General features: G+C 38.7%; 1 protein-coding gene across 3 annotated transcripts in view; it reads right to left on the bottom strand.

Annotated features, from left to right (window-relative positions):
* FRMPD4 (FERM and PDZ domain containing 4) overlaps positions 1–21785 on the bottom strand; it is a 447791-nt gene that overhangs the window by 405103 nt on the left and 20903 nt on the right. For 2 of the 3 annotated variants that reach the window (XM_073354864.1, XM_073354914.1), the window contains exon 2: positions 16530–16649. The exons of the other annotated variant lie outside the window; for it this stretch is intronic. In XM_073354864.1, coding sequence (XP_073210965.1) covers positions 16530–16649 — 120 coding nt within the window. The remainder of the gene's footprint in view (positions 1–16529; positions 16650–21785) is intronic. 3 annotated transcript variants of the gene reach the window in all.

Raw genomic sequence — 21785 nt, 5'->3', positions numbered from 1 at the left:
AGTTTTCTCAAAGAAAGAAACTGAGGTAGTCTTGCATGATATACCTGAGGTAAACCCATGTTGCATAACATCCCGTTTACCTTTTACCTCTATTAAATGAATTATCCTTTCCTTCACAATTTGTTCTAGAGCCTTTCATAATACTGAGGACAGAGTAACAGGTCTTTTAATTGTCTGGATCCCATTTTTTCCCCTTTTTTAAAATACAGGTAGGACATAAGTTATTCTCCAGTGATATGGTACTAACCCCAGAATGAATAGATGTATTTAAAATTCTTGCTACTGGACTAGCAATTTCATGTCCCAGTTCTTTCAGTATTCTGGGATGGAAATTATCTGGTCTGCACAATCTGAGCACATTAAACTCTTTTTCTTCCACCTCAGATGTGGAATTTCTATTTCTATATACCATTTCCATCAGCCATCCTGCCTTCATGACCATGTTCCATATCACCACCCTTTCTGAAACCAAGTATTCATTTAGTGTTTGGGCTATATGTAGATGATCTTTAATCTCCTTCCCATCCACACTCCAAAGTGGCTTACTGCTATTCTTTTTTATTATACAGCTTAAAAAAACCTCTTATTTATTTTAAATTTCTTGGCAAGAGTGAATGCAGCTTGATTTTTTTAAGCAATTCTCACTTTATTCCTACATTCTCTAACCTTCAAGATACTACTTTCTTTGCTGATCAATCCCTTTTTCCATTCCCTCCAGGCTCTCTGCTTACACCTAATAACCTTTTTGAAGGGGTTCATCCAGTTGGGATGCAAATTTCAGACAGTTTTTTGTACAGCTGATTTGAAGATTTTCCAAGATTTTCCTCCTCCACATTTAAGTCCTTGAGCTTTTCAAGCCAGTTGATTTCATTAACTAATTCCCAAAAATCTTCCCTTTTGAAATAAAAAGCCACAGTTCATTTTCTGGTTTTGATTATCCTTCCATTTAATTTAAACTGAATCAAGTTTTGATCACTAGATCCAAGGGTATTTCCTATGACCAGCTCTTCTATGACTCCTTACAACTTACCAGAACCTAGTCTAAAACTGTATCACCTCATGATGGTCCAGTGATGAAGAAAACCTTCGTCGATCGCATCGAGGAATAACCGGAACTACCAGTATTAGTAGCATTTATTCCCCAGTCTCTATCCTAATAGAACTTCTTTTACAATCCTTCTGCAGTGACATTGACCCAAACAGGCTCTTTTGTCCAAATGATCACTTATTTCTTTACAGTTAACTGCTTTGTTGATGTACAATGCGACCCCAAATGCTTTACCTTTATTCCTATCTCACCTAAACAGCACATACCCTTCAATATCTATATTTCAGTCATGAGTGCTATTCCACCATGTTTCTGTAATCCCTGTAATATACAGTTTGATCTCCTGCACCAGTAGTTCCAGGTCCTCTTTTTTAATTTTCCAGATTCCTTGAATTCATGTACAAGAATTTTAGTTGTGTGCCTCAGATCTCATGCAGTTTTCAGTCCAGATTAGGTATAGTCCTTTCACTAACTGTAACACCTACCTACAATTCTAATCAATATTTTTACTTTCTTTCCACTTGCTGAAAATACTCCTACCTTGTGGTGTTTCATTAACCATTACTAGGTCTTCATTACGCTGACTTTCCTCCTCTAGAGTAAACACAGTTGTGGAGATAGTGCATGACCAGGAATGCAATCCAGTTCACTCTATAAACACAATGGTTAAGTTCCAACTGCAATGCTGCCTTTCGCCCTCCCTTACACCTGTGCCACTTCTTTGAAGATGTGGTAGCAAAATATGGCCTGGGAGAATCTTTTTTACAGGGATGATGATGATGTATAAATCAGCAATAATACACTGTGACTTTCAGCTCAGCTTCAGTTTGCAAGTAGGACAGTTAGAAAAACAACAACATTTTACTTAAATAATTTGTGCAAATTTGTTCTGAAAACCACCGAGACACAACAAACAGACTCTGATGGTGTCATTTTCAGACATTTATCAAAGTAGAAGTACACGATAATCAAACTAATGTTGGGTGAAAAGGACTCCATTTTAACTGAGGTGTATTGGATACTGCATTTGCTCCTTTGAAATCTTACTCCCAGAATTACCAATTTCTATTTTTATACTGAATGACAAAAAATGTTGATGTGATTCAAAATGATGAGGAAATGTGAAACCAAAACATGTTACAGAGTGGTAGCCATGTTAGTCTGTATCAGCTATTCTCTGCAAGATCTGTTTAGCTCTGTAATCACGGTCATTACTCAGTAAGTAGTACTGGGTCAGAATAATAATCACTGAACTTTTCATTTTTAAAGATTTCAAAGCGAAAATGTTTCAAAAAGTGACAATCTATTGAAAACAAAATATAAAATAGCCTGTACAAAGCACACAAAAAAAAGTGTTACAGTGAGATATGTATTGAACAGAGCAGTGGTTCTCAAACTTTTGTACTGGTGACCCCTTTCACATAACAAGCCTCTGAGTGTGACCCACCTTATAAATTACAAACACTTTTTTATATATTTAACACCATTATAAATTCTGGCAGCAAAGTGGGGTTTAGGGTAGAGGCTGACAGCTCGTGACCCCCCACCCCCCGTAATAACCTCAGGCCTCCCTGCGGGGTCTCAACCCCCCCCTCCAGTTTGAGAACCCCTGGAATAGAGGATATTATATGGACTCCACTAGCTTTAGGTTCTACTATCCATGAAGTTAACAATATGGTGTACCCATCCAATGCCCTTTATGGGATCTTTTTATATTTCAAAGTGATACCAACTTATTGTAGATTGTACACTGGTTTTAAAAATCTCCCTACAATTGCACTAGATGTTTAGATTCATTGTTTTGCTAAAATTATAATGTTGTCACCAATTTTTTCTTTGTACAGCATATGTTAGTAGTTTGCTTCAGCATTACCCCATGTACATTCAGTTTATTTAATGAATAGCCAGATCTGTGATTTAGAGCTTAGGCTTCTAAGTCACCTAGGTGCTTTTGAAAATTTTATCTGTAGCCTTTTCATTCAGTTAGCATGTGAAACTTTAAAAGTTAGATCAGACAAAACAGTCAAGGTATAATGAAGGGAGCAGAGATGGGAAAACAGCTGATTTTTCTCAGAAAACATGGTGAAAAAGTTCTGTTTGGGTCAAACCAAAATGAAATATTCCAAAAATTTCAGTGACTCAAAAGTCAAAAAAAATTGGGTTCACTAAACATTTTGCTTTTGACAGATCAGCATTTTCCAATGGAAAAATATTCCATTGGAAAAATTCCAACCAGCTCTAATAATTAAGGTTGTCAAGATGGTTTTACAAAGAGTAGATTTGATTGACAGGCCTGACTTACTTCAAGGAAATTACAAGTTTGGTTGATAATGGTAATTCCATACATGTAATATATTTAAACTTTTGTAACATATTTGACTTAGTATCAGAGGACAGTGATTAAAAAATTAGCCCTAAACAATATCCGTAAAAAACACATGAAATGGATTAAAACTAGCTGATAGATCTCAAAAAACAGTTGTCAATGGGAAATCATTTAATAGGGTGCATGTGGCATTCCACAAAGATCAGTCCTAGGCCTGACACTATTCAATATTTCATCAATGATCTGGAAGTAAATATAAAATCACTACTAATAAAATTTGTGGATGGCACAAAGATTTGCAGAGTGATAAATAATGAGGAGGACAGCAAGGAATAGTGAGTAGAAATAAGGAGGTGAGTTTACCTCAGCATTGGTAAGACTGATACTAGAATATTGTGAACAGTTCTGGCATCCACATTTTAAAAAGGTGGAGAAGTTGCAGAAAATAGCCACAAAAACATTGAGGGCTGCAGAAAATGTCTTATGAGAGACTTAAAAATCTCAATCTGTGTATTTTATAAAAAAGAAGACTGAGAGGTGACTTGATTACAGTGTATAGGTACCCTCAACAGGGAGAAAATTCCAGTTACTGAAGGACTCTTTAATGTAGTGGAGAAGGGCATAACAAGAACCAATGGCTAGAAGCTGAAGCCAGACAAATTAAAATTAAAATAAATAAGACTTGTGCCTTAACAGTGAAGTTGATTGACCACTGGAACAAACTTCCAAGGAAAATGGTGGAGTCTCCATCAGTTTTCATATCAAGATTGGACAACTCTCTGGAGGATATGCTTTTACTTAAACACAAGCTATTGGGCTCAATACAGGCTTAACAGCGTGAAATGTAATGGCCTGCGAAATACTGGAGGTCAGACTAAATGACCTAAATCGTCTCTTTTGGCCTTAAACTCTATGAATCATTTGGTACTGATAAGATAAATAAAGTAGTACTAATAAATTCACACAGAATCAGTGACTGCTCCACTGGAAATAAATATCTTGGCTTCTCCATGACACATAATTCCCCTAAGTATTTCACCCTTTCTATGTAGCAGCAGGAGACCACTATCCTGTGACAACGTGCTATTCCACTGATATTATCTCACTTGATTTTATATAATGGGGGATAGGAGTAAAATTATTCCTCAGAAGGCAAGCTTTTATTCAGGTTTTAGTTCTCACATGCACATTATAGCAAATCCACATTTTGACTTTTTCATTGCTTCAAATATTATAAATTTGAACAAGTGTGGCTTGGATGCAATATGAGTTTTGGTCAATACTAAATGTGGCTAAAATTTAACTTTGCTAATAACTTTCTGTAATATTAGTCTTAATATTGTTTTAATACAAATACACTCAAATTGTCTGATGTCTGAACCTAACACTAACTGACAACATCTATTAATTTCAAGAATAATTATTTTGGGCCAAAGAGAAGGTTCATCTCATAATTCACCCTCATTCTGGCACTTCAGGCTTTTACATTATACCCATACCTCCTAGTACAGCTGTTAGCTTGACACTGCTCATCCATATTACCTATGCTTCCCAAACTGAAATAAATGTCTTATGTCCCTATGTTGACATGTCCAGATATTCATTCTTACCACCACCTGTACCATGTGCATACCTCTGCCAAGAGATAAGGCAGAAGAAAACAGAACTGACCTCTGAATCTAAATTGTTTCCCGATTGCTTGGCAGGAAATTGTTCCATTAGGTATACAGCAACTCCTTTCATACAAAGAATGCAGCAATTAGACTAAAATTATCTGAAGTGTGTAAATCCCACAATATGAAGAGAAATGGGAGGACATAAAGGTGGGACAGTGATATCTAAATTAGATGGTATAATAGCATCCAAAGGAAAGTGGCTGTAGCACAAGGGCTTGGGACATTCAAATCAAGACTGGACAGAACACTGGAAAATAAATCATAAGGAAAAGAGATCGGCACAACCTGCAGTTTGGCTGTTAAATTTTTTCAGAGGTAAAGCAGAGGCAAGGTTTCATTTTGGGCTCACCTCTACCATGCAACAAGCCCACTCTGGAATGAGGAAACCTTTGTTCCCTAAAAGGTTTCTATGGTCATCTCTAGGATTGATCTCCCTCAAAACGAGAATAGTTCATTACAAAGTCATTTTCAGCATTCCTGTGTAATCGTGTTGTACAGACCGATTCCCCAAATTGTCACAGAGCTACTGAGTGTGCATTAGTTTCTGGGCAGAAGGACACTGGTAGAATTAATTGAGAGGAGTAAAGGGTTTAAGGAAAAGGCTTTATTTTTAATTACAACCTTTGTGCAGCATGAAAACGTTCCAATTGTTTCAGGATTCTTGTGTGAATCTTACTTTGAGAGCTCAGGCACATTCTTTCACTACGCAAATGACTTGTTGTTGTGGTATATTGTTCCTTATCTCTGCCTGGGTAAAGTGACAGACCTTAATCACACACTGCTCTGAAATACAAAAAAGGGGAACTCCAAAGCAGGAGATAGTCTAACTTTTATATCCTGTAAAGTAGATGCCAAAAAATTTACTCAGACCATGTGTGTCTTTTTACTCCAGTCTATAAATGTGCTCACTAATCATTACGATTGCTCTGTTTTCTCCTACAGACAAGGAGACACAGGCCCCTTTTTCTAGTGGTTTAAGGGAAAATAGATATTGCACAGCACTGAGATTTCACATTTTCTTGCAACTTTTAAAATCTATAAGACTTCCTCCTACTCTCCTCCTCATCCCAGTATTTCATCACAAAAAAGATAATTATTTGAAAATGAAGGGTATAACTAATCAGCCTCCTGCCAAAAGATGGGTGCTACCATGTATTATGTAAGGATCCACATACATTCCAGTTATAGCTCTTGGGGTCTGTTCGGTGAACATGAATGAGTTATTTATTCTGGTTCTCATATGCAGTAGAGCTTGCACACTTTAATCTGCATTTGTGTCGACCCTGCCAAATTGCCTCTTCTTTTCTGTGCCAATATATTTTCTGTGTGTAATCCACATCCTGACTGATGTATCAAAGATCTCTAGAAAAAATGTGCACCATCTGTTTCTTAATCAATCAGATTCTATCGTGTGTTCATTACATGTACAGCAAGACCTTATACATACAACTGCTATCTAGTAGAGTACATGTGTTGGAATGTATGTCAGTAGGTGTAAAAAAGAGTGAAGTGGTAACAATTTTTTTGATATATTTGTTCCCTTGGTATGTTAATCCGGAGCTTTCAAATCTGAGTACATAAAGAGTTGACAAATTGATTCAGATTAACTAAATCTGATTTATTTAATTTTCTTGTGCATGTAAGCAGGGTTGAGGGACTGAGAACAGGGAGGTTGCTGCTTCTGGTATGGACTAAATAGCCTTTTTTAATGTTCTGTGGAACAGCTAAATATGTCACTGGTTTGGGACCTGATTCTGCAGCCTTGAAATGAATAATAAATATTCTACTGACTTAATTCACCTAAGGCCTAATGCTACTGAAGTCTGCATCAAGACTGTTAATGATGAAGCACAGTGTCTCAATTGCATATTCATATCTCAAGTACTGGTGCAACATGACAGGCTCAGAATACAGGAGTTCAAAAGAGACAGACTTTTCTTTGCAGAATTACCTCAATAACAGTTTCAAAGCTCATTTTTTGGCCTCAAGTTACTCTGACATTTGTCTTCCTTCACTCATTTTTCTCTTTTTTCCCAGTGGCTTAAAATGACATTGTTATACTGTGTGTCTGGAACAAACCTATTTGCATAGGAAACTGTGAAGCTTGCACTGCTAAAACACAGTGGTCTAGGTTAGGAACCAGAGATAGCAAGCTCTGAACAGGTGGCAAACATAGCGTAGCACAATATGACATTAATTTATACTGATGTATTTCACAATGGAATCTGGTTGCTAATTGAGACTTTAATGCAAGACTGTTCTCTGAGACAAAAACTGTCTCTGTCAAAGTATTAGCAATATGGAAAAGAATGTTTCCAGGGGGTTTCCAGGCACAATTCAAATGAGCAAAGGTATATATAAAATAATAAAGCATCATGCAGGAAAAAATGTTAAGCTTTAATTTTTGGCATTAGGTAAAATTCAGGATTAATGCAGCTGTGTGACCAGGGTGAGAGAGAAAGAGAAAAAACAGTTCACTATTTCTGTTACTGTGTGAGGTAGAGGAACTTACGAATTCTCAGTGACATTGTGAAGTTGCTTTTAGGAAAATTGCTGTATCGTGGAATGTCTCTATGTCTATGTGCTTTCACCTTTGCTGACAAGTCTGTAAGCATCTCTCTCCCAGACTAGATATAATTGACACTAGTTAACCTTAGCAGCTACTCTGACCAATTAATTGGTTTACTAAGGAGGCTGGCTGGAGTTGGGAGAAGCCACTTCCTCCAGCTAGTCTGCAGGAGGCTGGGGTTTGGAGACTGGAGAATTACCAGCAGCAGGTCAAAGGAATCAGGTGTGGTAGTGAAACAAACTCAGAGAGACTCGGGAAGCTTTGGGCAGGAGACAAGGAAAGAAACATGTTTTTCTAGCAGGGGATGCTCAAATTAGCTGAAGGAGCAAGCTGACCATGCTCAAAGCAAGCTGACCTGAAGGAGAGAGAGAGGCTCCATGATTAAGACAAGCTATGTGTTACAGCAGAAGGACCCTGGATAACCCCAGAGGACTCTAACCCCAGCCCAAAGAAGCCTTAGAGTGGTAAAAATGTGTGTGGGATTTTTTAGTTTTGTTTATATCTGTGTATTTCATATGCAGTTAAGAGCAATGGTGTGTTAAAATTCATTCTGTGTGTTGCACCTATCACATGCCCTTAAAGAGTTAACCTGTGAACCCAGAACATCCACAGGGATGGAGTTCTGGGAGAGGGTATATTTAAGCTGTAGGCGAGTCTGGAAGGGTCAGTACTGGTTCCAGGGACTACGTTCGGGGCAGCTGAGAAAGGATGCGATTAGATCTGCTCCTCCATCCCCACCATGACCCATTTTCCAACTCTGCCAGTAGGTGCGGTTATTGTGTGTGGAGGCAGCAAATATTTCTGTGCGGGGGTGGGGAGGGCGAGGCTCCGTTTCCCCTTTCCACACCCCCACTTCAGATTTATCTGTACTGCACTGTAGTACAGGTGCCACTAGCTTCCATGCTGGCATTTAATCCTATCTGTGGTACGTCAATTGCATGACCTGGACTGGATTCATACATGATACCAGTCCTCTTTGCTTGACAGGTTACTCCAGTAACAACTCTCACCATCTCTTTTATTCGTCCAGACTCAGTTTTTCTACAAATTGTCACTTGCACCCAACTGAACCAAAGGAATGGTGAATAGCTGGCCCAAAATGCTGGCATGAGATAAAACATATAAGGTTCCCATTGACTTCACATAGCACATACATGCAAGGAGAGAATTTGGCTCCAGCTCAACAATGGATTTATATTTTTTTAGAGTTGTAAAAAGGAAATGCCCCTGCCTGAAAATTACAAAAACAAAATTAAATGGACAACAGATCTCCCTTCCTAGTCCCTCCAGATCTAACCCCATCCGAATCTGCTCTCCAAAGCACCCTGTCCAAACAGATGCATCTTCCAGCATGCCCTAAGGACCAATGAACCAGGGCTATATCAGACCAAGGGGAAAAGTGGAGGAGGGAGCTTGCTGCAGATTTGAGGGCCCACCTATAACAAAACTGTTATACTATCTGTATGACACTATTTATTATGATGATGTTTGGCATGCCAACATTATATATCAGAAACACTAAGTCCAAGACATTTGCAACATCACTAGAACCCAATGTTAGTTTACAATCATCTTTGTTCTACAGGTTGGTTTTATAACTCACATTACTACGAGGAGTTTATAATCTGAATATGAATGGACAACAACATCTGAGATGTCACAGTAAAGTTCAGCATGGATCATATTCGTTCCACTTTACAGAATCTATTTGCCACATATTTATTTATTTATTTCTCTCTCTGGGGAAGGATATGGTCACTGTTATTTAAAAAAAAACAACACCTCATTATGGATGAAACTGGTACACAGAATATCATCTATTCACATAGGTGGCTCCAGAAGGCACGACAATGCACTATATAATAATGCAGTATCATCTAAGGATGAAATGTCAGAGTTCAAACATTGACATGCAGAGATTCTACAGGTCCTGAAAGTTGAGTGATGCTATTTTAACATGAAAATCCAAGAGACAGATGTCCCACTAATTTGTTAGATTAATTAAAGGTGACGTTGATTTGGCTATTCCATAATACTTCCCATTATGACATTGTTCTCAGCTACTTAAATCTTTGCCAAACTTTTAAGAGTTCGGTCTGAAATTTTCCATGCTATGTGTTTGTCTCAAACTGAATTGTTATGGAAAGTGTCAGCTAAAACATTTCTGGGCCATTTGTGAGAACGAGGAGAGGTAAAATTATGTTGTTTGGAAGAATTTTTTAGTGTGGGTTAATCATTTCACTGAGAAGCTTGAGCACTTCCATGCTTCACAGCAGGGACTTGGGAGTTTGACAAGGATTTTGACATCCTAGTGTCAGGTATGTGCCTTTTGCCATCCCTATGAAAATCCACCCAGATTTGGTCAAGTCATAACCCCTACAAAAAAATTATTAAAAAAAAAATGCTGTAGCCCATGTTAGGTTTGTTACAAGTTATCAGTATTATTCTCCAGTGATTCTGTCTGTGCAAAGCATGCTCCATCCCCACATATCTGCTATATACCAACAAATTAACCATGTGCATCCCTATGGAACAACTGAGCACGTTCCATCCCAAGGTTGCAGAGGCTGATCAGAGAGTTTACTTGTAATTGCCCCTCCTGTCTGCTAAAGGCTGCTGTGGTGCCAAGCATTGGAATTAAGAGCAGGGATATTGAAAGCACAGGACCAAGAGAGTGAGGAGAAGATGGAGGAAGCAGCCTAACTCAAATGCAGAGGGGTAGGGAGCAGAATGGAGGGGAGCAGTGGAGGAGAGAGGGGATAGATAAGGGCAGAGGATAATGGTGCATAAGGATCTATAACCACTAAACACATTCTTCTCCAGAATCTGGAACTGAACCCAACATTCCTCAGCTGTCAGAAAATGTGTGTCAAACTCACTGGCAAAGTGTGTGTCTCATCCCCCTACAGCAGCTCATCCAGAAGCTAAGAGCCTGCTACTGCTGTCAGTTACTCCATTAGCTCAAGTAGTTAGGGTCTGTGCAGTAAACCTATTGGTCCCAGTGCTGATGATGACTAATGTGGGGATCAGTGTAGTTGTTCTATGTGATGGAATTTGTTCTTTCAGGATTTTGTTTGTTTTTTAAATATTAGGAAATTACATAAAAAAAGAAGAACATTAAAAGAACATTTTTTATGCAAAATCAAGGTTGCCAAAACAAGCACTCAAAAGTTAGAAAAATCCAGAATTAAGATTGCCAGTGCAACTTCACCATGACCCCACTGTACATATACATTATGATCAGATACTACATACTCACCATCCTGCATCATTTAGAGCACAGAATGGATAGTGCTCAGGGAATGAATCAAGACCTTGTAATAAAGGATGCTGTTGTTTGCAGGACCACAGCCTCATTTGTTGCAGAAGTTAGGAGGCTTGTAATGAATGAGGAAGGGAACTGCAGGAAGAGAAAGGATGGTTTTGTAGTGTAGCAGCTGAATGCTGGTCTGGAGAACTGGATTTTATCCCAGTCTCTGCCCCGGAGTTCTTATGTGATTCTGGGCAAGTCACTTAAACCAAAATGTTCACAGGTGGTCACTAATTGTGTGTTCCTCATTTTCTAGGTGTCTGACTTGAAACACCTGGGGCCAGATTTGCAGAAGTACTAAGTGCTCACAACTGCAAACCAAGTCAATGGGAGATGCACATTGAACGTATAAAATGCTATAAAAATGCTGAGCTCTCGGAAAAAAATCAGGTCCTGTTTCAAGTTGGACACCAAAAATTAATAGACTCATTACAATCTTGGCTTTAATTTCTCTCATCTCTCAGTTCCTCATCTGTAAAATAAGGATAATAATACCCTCTACAAGTATCACAGAGGAGTGAAGATAAATCGATAAGTGTTTGTGAAGCACTCAGATAGCATGGTGAGAACACCACAGAAACAGCCAGGAAGACATTAATTATTCTGTATTCAGTGCAGGGTTTGGATAGTGCACAGTCAACTGTCCACACACAGAACAATGAGAAGAAAAGAAAATGTTGAACAGTTGCCCATTCAGTGAGCACCATCCAACCTGAACTGAGTGAAGTACGGGATCACGTAATTAAGGACTATTTCATAATGTGTACACACAAGGGAACTGAATTAATGGTGTAGGGGCATGTTAGTTCAAACAGTTCCTAACTTTTCAATTTTAATGTTATTTTAATTTAGAGTTGGGTTTATTTATTTATTTTTTGTTTCGCTGGTTTTTTACATGATCTATATAAAAATATATTAGTAAAATAAGATAACCAGGCTACTATTGAGCTGTATTTCCCTTGAGATATGATTAATCCTGGTAGTAAGCACTCTGATAATTAACTATTTGTAGGAGCAGATCCCATGTTTGCAACTTAGTTTTTCTCATTAAAATAAATTCAAGACCATTATAAATTACCAATTTCTTATACAAAATTTGAAGCAAAAAGCAATCACAGCTGTAACATAACATTGTTGAAAGGTATGTCTGATTACCTGGACTGATTTCAGACGCAGGCATTTTTAAAATGACAATGGCACCTCAAATTTGGACGAAAAATGTAGCTTTAGCTAAAGTAAGCTATATCAAAACCTAAATCCAATTACAGGTTTAAAAATTTCCAAGGGGGAAACAAGGTTTTTAAAGAATTAAAAATAAAAATAAAACTCAATCCAAGTAGTGCAACATTGTGACAGCAAAAAAAGTACAAGAGATTAGAAATAAATTGAAAATACCTAGTATTTTCATTGTCCAAACAGAGAAATGCAACAAGTAAACAAGCAGCATAAAGTCAGAAGAGACAAAAAACCCTGCACACCAAAGGCAACAGAAGCCAATGGAACTGCTTGCAATACTTCGCAAAAACCATGTACTTTTTTCATATTTTCAGTTCTGATGACTACTAAAATGTTTGGGTTTTAATACAGTAAAAGCTTTCCTTTTTAGGCCACAATCCTGCAAACATTTATGTAAGTGCAGCATTCCTTTGAGTTCAGAGTAATTACTCATGTGCATGAAGTTTAGCTAGATTCAAATCAATGGCAGATACACAACATGGTTTCCTATTTCCACAGGAGCTTAGCAAGGCTGTGTTCTATCACCATCACTGCTTAATACTGACATTGATCGCTTGATGGATAAACTTGAAAAGGCAGCTCTCAGTGGCACGGAGCTGGACAACATTCTGCTTCGAGATCTTGCATACGCCGATGATATTGTGTTGTTGGCTCAGTTTGGTAAATTGCTGCAACTATCTGGTCAGACAAGAAGCAGCGTGCATTGGTCTGGTTATTAATCCAGATAAAATTACACCTCTGGTCATTATCATCTAGCAGCCTCCAGCTCCAGATTACAGTCAGCTCAGTATTAACCTGTCTGGATGGGACACTGAGCACATGACAACAGTCAAATACTTCAGCGGCACCACAGACTGTGTTGGAGGGTGTCTGAAAGATGTGGACACATATATTAGCAGTTACTGCTATGTTTCGGACCCTTCAGTGGCCTCTGTGGAGATACTGTGACATCAAACCTGCCACAAAGCTGTGGGTCTACAGAACCATGGGTGGTGATGAGCTTAAGTATACAGTATATATGTGTGTGACCTTTCACAAAGATAAGTGGGCAAACTAAAACATGGTGGTGGTTAAGGCCACCCAAGTTCATGGCCTTTTTCAGACTTAGCAGGTACACCACAAAGAACATGGAAACAACCCGCTAGAACAGACATAACAGAGGCAAGGGTGAGCTAATAGTCTCTAATAGTTACAAATATGTCATTCATATGCACGAACACGCCAGCCTACAGAGTAAGTGTACCCTAACATTTTCATGGGTCAGGAAGTTGTTTGGACATGGAAGGAGGGCACTTAGGGCTCAGGCCCTATAATAGGGGAAACTCACCATATTGGGTAGTTTTAGCTAGTTCATTGTTAGTTCTTAATTCTTAGTTTTTTAAGTAAACTCTAAGTTAGCTTCCATAGTCTTTCTATAGCTTTTAGCTCTAGCTTCTTCTGAGTTCTTCACCTCTCACTCAAGACTTGAGGAATCTGGACCATCGAAGTCTCTTGGCAGGCCAGAGGCAAGGCTGGTCCTTTCTCTGATCACCAGGTTGTCAAGAAAGGGTGAGAATACATTAATTGAGAAACCTGATAGTATATAATACCACCTGTACTGCTAGAACATTATTACTGCTTTTGTAATTGATTATTTGATAGCTATTCCATTACTGCTCATTTATCTCAATAAAAGGCTTAAAGCTGCCTTTTGTTCTCAGTGTGAGTTTCTTTGTCAGACATCCCAAAGGTCCCTGAAAATTCTGTGTACCCCGATTCTGGGTCAAAAACCTTATCTTCCAATCAGATTAACTGGCGAGTCTATGACCCATATTATCTAAACAATATTATTAATCACCCATAAAATCGAGCAACAATCAGCATGTATTCAGAGTTGGTGGCTTTCTTGGTATGGATATATTATTAGAATGGAGGACCAACAAATTCCAAAGCTAATGTACCAAGGAATGAATCTGCACAGCCAGCAATCACAAGGTTGCCAAAAGCTTTGGTGGCATGACAAGATTGCCAGTGATGGACATAAAGTGAATATATGGAAACAGACCACCTTAAGGATCTAACCAAAGGTCAATCTAGGTGGTGCTCAATCTACAAAGAGACCACATCCCTTTGGGATTTGCTATAATGATGATAATGATGAAGTTGCGCATCTGTGTGGTTGCAGGATCAGGGCCGTAATCAGCCTATTACTCATCATGCCCCATTCCTCTACACACACACACACAATATTTCAGCCCCAGTTCAGTGAAGCACTCAAGCACACGACTAATTATTTTGATAAACAGGGGCTTTGATAAGTAAGCCAATGCATAGGAGCATCACTGAACGAATCAAGAAAAAGGAGAATGATGATAGAACACAAAGCTTTTTAATTACTTGCATGTACCATGGAACTCTAAAATACAGAGAAAGAAAGAAAAAATACAGTGTGTAACAGTTAAATAAAAGCTAGGTCTTTAAAAAGTGTGCTTAAATGTTCCAGTGGCTCTTTGTAGAAGGAAAAATTCTACCATCCATACACTATATTCAAATATTATGCAATAAAATCTAGCACATAATCAATATGAAACTGCTAAATTGCAAAGGTTGTTCGATTCAGAAGACTTATTTATACAAAATCTTTGCTCCAAAATACTACATTATGTGTGGAAATAGTCCAGTGTCCATTAATCAGAATTCAAGTTTTAATTGAACAGAACTGTGGAATATTGAATGTGTGTTTTTCATGTAATTGGCAATGCTTAAAAGAAAATCCATCCCCTAGTAGCTGTGTTACTGAAGGAAGAGGCATCCATTTTAATTCTGACCTCTCTCCCAGCATAATGTACATCTGAAAATCTTGCAGCTACCATTATTTAATTTCTAGGTTTACCCTCTTTTCCCATTTTAAAGGCCTGGTGAAAGGCCTACTGAGTTCAGTGGATGAGGCACCAAGTGTTTTCAAGAGCCTCAGTTTTAACACAGAATGAAGTAGGGAGATGGGCAAAATTAACCTATGAAATAACACACTGACTATCTTCTAATTTCTCTTATTTTCACGATCCATGCCAAACGCACATGGTCTGTGGATGAAACGACAGAAAAAGAACAAAATTATGTTTCATTGTATTAAATAATACGAGAGCTTCCATTTCATAGCCGTACAAATTTTCTTTAAATTAGATACAAAGGTCGCTGATGGTATTACACAAATGTTGTTTCGTTAGAAATGATCTGTAATATTACGTTAACACCATAGAAGCGTTCATTTCTGCTAAGACCCAGCTACAATTTTAGTCTGCTAGTAACTTTCAACAAGGCTTTTATACTTCATATCACTTTAGCATAAATAAATCTTAAAAGAAAATTTGCTAACGTGAGAGGATGTGACATTTGTGTTTTAATTGCAAAACCAAGCAATATTTTTACACGAATATGATCTGCTAGAACATAAACAGTAGCAAATTTATAGTATTTTATTGATTATTTTAGCTGTATATGAAAAAACAAATCTTACAATTCAGTAAGAAAATAAACATGATAGAAGGTCACTTAAGTAATGGCTGATGGAACTGAAACTACAATAGACTTTCCACAGAAATTCCTTGTTGTTCCTCATCATTTCAACACAGGATAAAAAAATACAAAGAAAGAGACAGTCGGACAAGAGAAATTTGTCTTCATTCCTCCACCACCACCACCACCACTCCCCCACCCACCCACACACCCACCCACCAATGTTATGTGTTTATTTGCTTAATGTCATGATATAATAGAGAATGTCACAAAAATGTGCAGCTAAGTCATGGTGATGGGAGGAGAAAGGGAAAATGTGCCGGTAAAGAAAGGTGAAAACACTCAAAAAAGGAGGATCAAGCGCTTGAGAAGCCAATACCAGCTTGTGTGCCCCAGACTGCCAAATATCTAGAGGGAGGGAATGCCGCTGCAAAGGCTATGAACAAAGGCTATGAACACTCCCCAAGTCTTTGTGCCAGAAGACAAACATATATTGTTTCTCCTAGTAAACCACAAACATTTGTACCCTGGAACAAACATTTGGAGAGCGTCCATAATAGCCTTTACAAACGTGTTAGCTCCCTTAAGATAACTGACCATCAGTTAACTCATGGTAAGTCACTAGTGCCTCCCAAGACATTTACACTACATGTCAAAAGTATTCACAAAATACTTCAGTACAGTTTATAGAAATGTTTTAGTTCAAAGGAATTTACCAAGAATATGATAAAAACATGGCAAAATAATTAAATAGATCTGTTTACCATCCTGTGTATTGACTACATATATATCTACATATATACTATGCACAGACACACAAAGCACTTACATATACATACACATGATTAAAGTAAAAATCTCTGACTTACAGCCCCCATGAGCGAACAGATCTACCAGGGTTGAAGCCTTTGCTCATGCTTGTGGACCTTGACCCTCTCTCCTCAGGGTCCCCCTGCTCTCCGTCCAGGTTACTCTTGAGAAGCCCATTCCTGGATTCAAAAGAACAATTTAAGCAGAGCTCTAGGGGCCCTCTAGGCCCCATAAACTGAGGGTTGCTTTTATTTTTAAGTGCAAAATGAGTCTCATCTTCCTCATTCACCCCACCCCCTTACACACACACACACACTTTTCCTCTCAACCCATCTGTTTCACACTGTTTAATGGTTTGTATCCATCTGGAATAGCCCTGCACTGTCACCACATCCACAAAGAAACAGCCATGAGGTAGTGATACAGAAGACTCTGATCACCACAGCACAGTCCACACTTCTGCTTTGCTGTTTCATGCTAATTTCAATTTTTTTCTCCAGAATAAAAAGGTGATGTCACCCAGAATTATAAAGACATAATTACTCTTCCTACCTCCAAGTTGCCAACATTTCATTTTTAAAGTGGCAATAAAAGAATTTGTTTGAACAAGCTACCTCACCCCATTGTTCTTCTGAAGAATACTACTAAGGCAAGATCTCCCAGAAAAAGTTTGGAAAAGTTGAAGCAATTTGGTATGTTATGGTGCAACTGATGTGATTTACAGTAATTAGCTTAAAAGAGCTGCTGGTGTGACTATAAATAAGACAAAAGCAATGCATTCTTCATTAGGCATAAATTATTTAAATTTTCTCCCCCTCTGTCATTTTCTTCCATCTCTTATCACTTGCACTCTCTTTGCTGTTTCTTCTCCACCTGTCTTAATCCTTCAGTCCTGACCCCAAGTTTCTACCTTTTCACGCTTGTAGCCGCCATACATGTCAAAGAGATATTGCTACTTGTGCTCTGATCACCCCAATCCACGTAAACCTGTGAGTTTTGTGCATACATTACACTGGCCCCCCGCATATCCTTCCTGGTGTCTTCCTCTGTCGTTGGTGCCCTTTCCCCATTGTTTTTTTTATCATGATCCTGTGTACAGTAAATTGGGCCTTCTCGGAGCATAAACTTCCATTTTCAGATATGCCAGTTTTTTATTTATTTATTAATTATGGGCTAGGGTGAGCACTTCAAACTTTTCCTCCACTCTCTTCACTGGCTTCCCACAAAATTTCATATCAAATTCAAAGTCTTGGACTTGGCTTGGGCCAGGCCAAGGATATCTAAAAGATCAACTAAAGCTCCAGGACGAAGACTGTGGTCAACAGCTTTGCTCCTCTGGCACAATGGAACTCTCTAAAATAGGGGTAAAACTTCTCTGTACAGAAGACAGCTTTCTCAGGTGCCAATCTGAGACTCTGAAATGAACTTCCACAGGAACTATAGACCATCACAAAGCTCACCACCTTCCCCTCCCACTGCAAGGCACATTTCTTTGACCTTGCCTTCTCTAACATAGACCCATGACAACATGTGCACGTGTGCGCGTAAAACCCCAAAATACCCAACTGCACTGCACACACTTCTTGACATGTGAAAAGGGTGAGAAAACAAACATGTGACAGACGTTAGTCATGTTGCTTAATGCACGACTGGAAGGCACAGAATAAGAATCTATATAATAAAGATGCAGCAGAGCAAAAATCTCTTGATGCCATCTTGAAAGAGAGTTCCAAAGGGAATATGCGCCAGGGCAGTGCTTCACCCACCTCATTGCCTGGCTGCACTACAGGAACCCAGCCAGGTGACCAGGAATATCCTGCCAAGGAAGGGACCCTTCTGCCAATTCTCCTGGAGATGACAGCGCTCTATACAACCCATCCTAACCCTTTGCTGAACATTTCATTTATTTTTCCCTCCTGCTCCTCTCCCAAAATCTCCCTCTTCCCCATTCCAATTTGCAAAGAGCATTCTAAAAGGTTGTGGGTTCATTTCTGATGTGCATATTTATTCATGTTATGCATATGCGAGCACTTGCAATGGTTTTTGCTTTCTGAGAACATTCTGGTGAATACACAGTTCATTCAGCCAAATGTCAGTGGAAAAGTGAATAAAAGGTGCAGATCAGAGAAGGAAATTTGAGTTTTATTTGCAAGAATATATTTGCCCATTTCTACCCCAAACAGCACAGCAGACAAGTAAAAAATGGCAGTGGCTGAAGAAAACATGTGTACAGCACTGTGATGAGGTAAACGTACTCATCTACTGGGGAATGTTTATGTTACAGTTCCATGCAACTCCCTTTACAGAGTTCCTTTACAGATTTCACATAAGCAGTATTAAAATCAAATCACTTAACCGTCTCTTATATGTGAAGTAACGAACAGTAGTAAATATTATCCTCCAGACTGCGGGCCATCAGTCATTCTCTCTAATCCAACTGAACTTGACAGCAATAAATCCTCATAAGACAAAATGTGTTTTATTACTTTGATACACTCAATATCAAATTACTTGCACAGAAGTATCATAATTTGGTATAAACATATAACATTAAATTTTATCTATTCTGAGGCATGCCCATCATCACAATGATATTGCATGCAGGACACACTGCATTTTACTGCCAAAGGATCTGAACTTAACCGGTGTCACCACCATTTGTCCTCATTAATGTAACACTGCCATAATACAAGAATGGTCAAACTTTTCTGGACATGTGGACGGGGTGTGTATAGAATTGAGGCTTTGGGGCACAGGCATTCCGGGAGTGTTGTTCTGTCTCACTGACACATCACACTTCCTCAAGCCACTGAAATTTTGCTTGCCAGCTCATTGCAAGTCTCCCAGAGCCAAAGTCCCTTCTACAGAAAAAAAAAATCCATGCTGTTATTTCCGATTTGTGCTTTAGCCATCTCCTCCTTCAGGCGTGGACATGGCAACAGAAGCAGACAGAAGGAGATTTTCACACTGTAGGAGAGCAGTTATTATGGAGGACAGCACATGGGAATATTCTAAAGTCTTTGAGAATTGTGCTGGACCATTTTAGGAGTACTATTGGAAAACATGTGGCTCCCACATCATACCTGAGTCACCCCTACTGTAATGCTATCCTTGCGTAGCACCTTTCAATTCAATGCCTGCACTGATCACAGCTCTGGGGAAACATATCTCCCCACCCTCAGGAAGTTAATCTGACTCAGAAATGAAAGCACACCTTTTCCAAATTCAGCCTTATGAAATTATCCAGGAAATAAAAAGTCTCTGAGAAAGGGAAAGCTATTCATAAGCAATGGGTTAAGTCACTTGCCTTTTATCTCTGGGGTCGAGGCTTCTGATAGACATTTTTTTCATTTGGGAACTGTGCCAATCAGGACTCTGGTGCCTTGGCAGGTACATCTCTGCACCTAAAGTAGTGTCAGGCTTGTGGGGCAATTTTCTTGTGGCTTCCCTCCAACTAATAAATAACACCATCAGAGGATCACGTCAATACATTTCCTTAAAAATTAAAGAGAGCACAAAAATAGTCTTGGAGCCTTCTAAACTTATTTCAAAGAGCCTTCAACTGAGTAACTTCAAAATGACATTTCTGCTTTACTCTCCTAGAAAAGCTTGTTAAGCCTATGAGTATAACATCATAACCTGCACATCTAGGGTAAGAAAGCAAATAGTTACCGACATACATTTCTGGATTTCTACCTCGACAAACAGAAAGAACTGCAAAACAAAACATGCAAATGACTAATAGGATTGTGGGTTTGTTTTTTGATTAGCCATCCTGTGCAAAATATCATTCTGATATAGTGTACTCCTAGGATAAACTAACGAGGCCAATATTGAAATGCAAGAGACACTGCTAGGGGAAGACTGTATTCTTGACATTCTGGTTAGTTTGGGTAGGAAATGGTTTGTATTTCTCCCAAAACACAGACCACAGTTGTGAGTGATTGATTTACAAAGTAAGAGATATTAATCACCAATGCCCTTGCTAGAGAATATTTGCCAGATAAAGTTAGCTTGAATTACTGCCTATGGTTCTTAGAAGTGAATATACTAAGATAATGCACAGAACTTATGTAAGAATACAAATCAAATCAAGTGCTCGTTTTACAATAAGCTCTCCACAAAGCTGGTACCTCATCAAAATGAAAGTCTTAGCAAAAATACTACATGGCCTAAAATATAATCTAACTTCTACATTAAATAAATTACATTTGAAAAACCTGCAGTAAATTTAAGTTCCACTTTAAAGGATTGTTCACTGTTCTTGATCTGCCCACAGGTATCAGTGGGAGTCCTGCTCATGAATCGAGGGTGGTACAATATGCAGACCCAATAACACTAGGACACTATCGCAGCTAAACAAGACTAAGTTTAAATCCAGTTTAAACTAAATTTCAATTATTTGTGGTGAGATTCAGTCTCCTGGTCTCATTTCAAAGGCAGAATGCCAAGTACAGTACACTCCCATTTATCCCAATGGCCTGAGGGATAGCCAAACCTTTCAGACAACTGGCTGTTCAGATAAACAGAAGTGCTACTTTGAGCTGTAGGTTCATTGATATAGTCCTCAGTAAGATTAAGTCTCGATTGACATAGCTACCATCACTCAGGGGTATGAAAAATTCTTGCCCACGAGCACTGCAGCTATGCTGACGTTACTCTTGGGGTAGACACAGCTCGGTTGACAGAAGATTGCTTCCGTCAACCTAGCTACCATTGCTCAGGGAGGAAGAGTTCCTACAGCAACAGAAAACCCTCTTCTGTCACTGCAGGACTGCTATGGCACTGCAGCTATGATGCTGTAGCCCCAATAGTGTAGACAAACCCCATCTGAAGGTAATTTCAAAACTGCTACACAAATACTAAGCCATTGCTTAGCACTAACAGGCACAAAGAGGCTAACTGAGAAGTTATTAACATTTGCGGTGTTGTTGTAGCCATGTTGGTCCCAGGATATTGGAGACAAGGTGGGTGAGTTAATACCTTTTATTGGATCACCTTCTGTTGATGAAAGAGACAGGTTTTCAAGTTTGTTATTATAATAACTGATTCAGTCATTATTATAGTTATTAGCAAGTGATTAACTAACATAGGGCTGCATGGGGGACGCACTGTGGATTTCAATAACTACTAGTTTCAGATAACGGGAATTCAGAGAACTGGAATTGTACTGTATACTACTTTTTCTAGTTTTGACTGTAATTCCTCCTTAGACACAGTGTCCTTTTCCCTTGGCAAACACTAATCTCATTCCCTCTTACGCTTCAGACACCCATGCTTCTAAGAGTCCAAGCAATTCTGACTTTACTTGTTGA

The sequence above is a fragment of the Lepidochelys kempii genome, chromosome 1 (genome assembly GCF_965140265.1).
Source record: "Lepidochelys kempii isolate rLepKem1 chromosome 1, rLepKem1.hap2, whole genome shotgun sequence".
Lineage (NCBI taxonomy): Eukaryota > Metazoa > Chordata > Testudines > Cheloniidae > Lepidochelys > Lepidochelys kempii.
The sequence above is the reverse complement of the archived record's forward strand: the minus strand, read 5'-3'. Positions and strand labels throughout refer to the sequence as shown.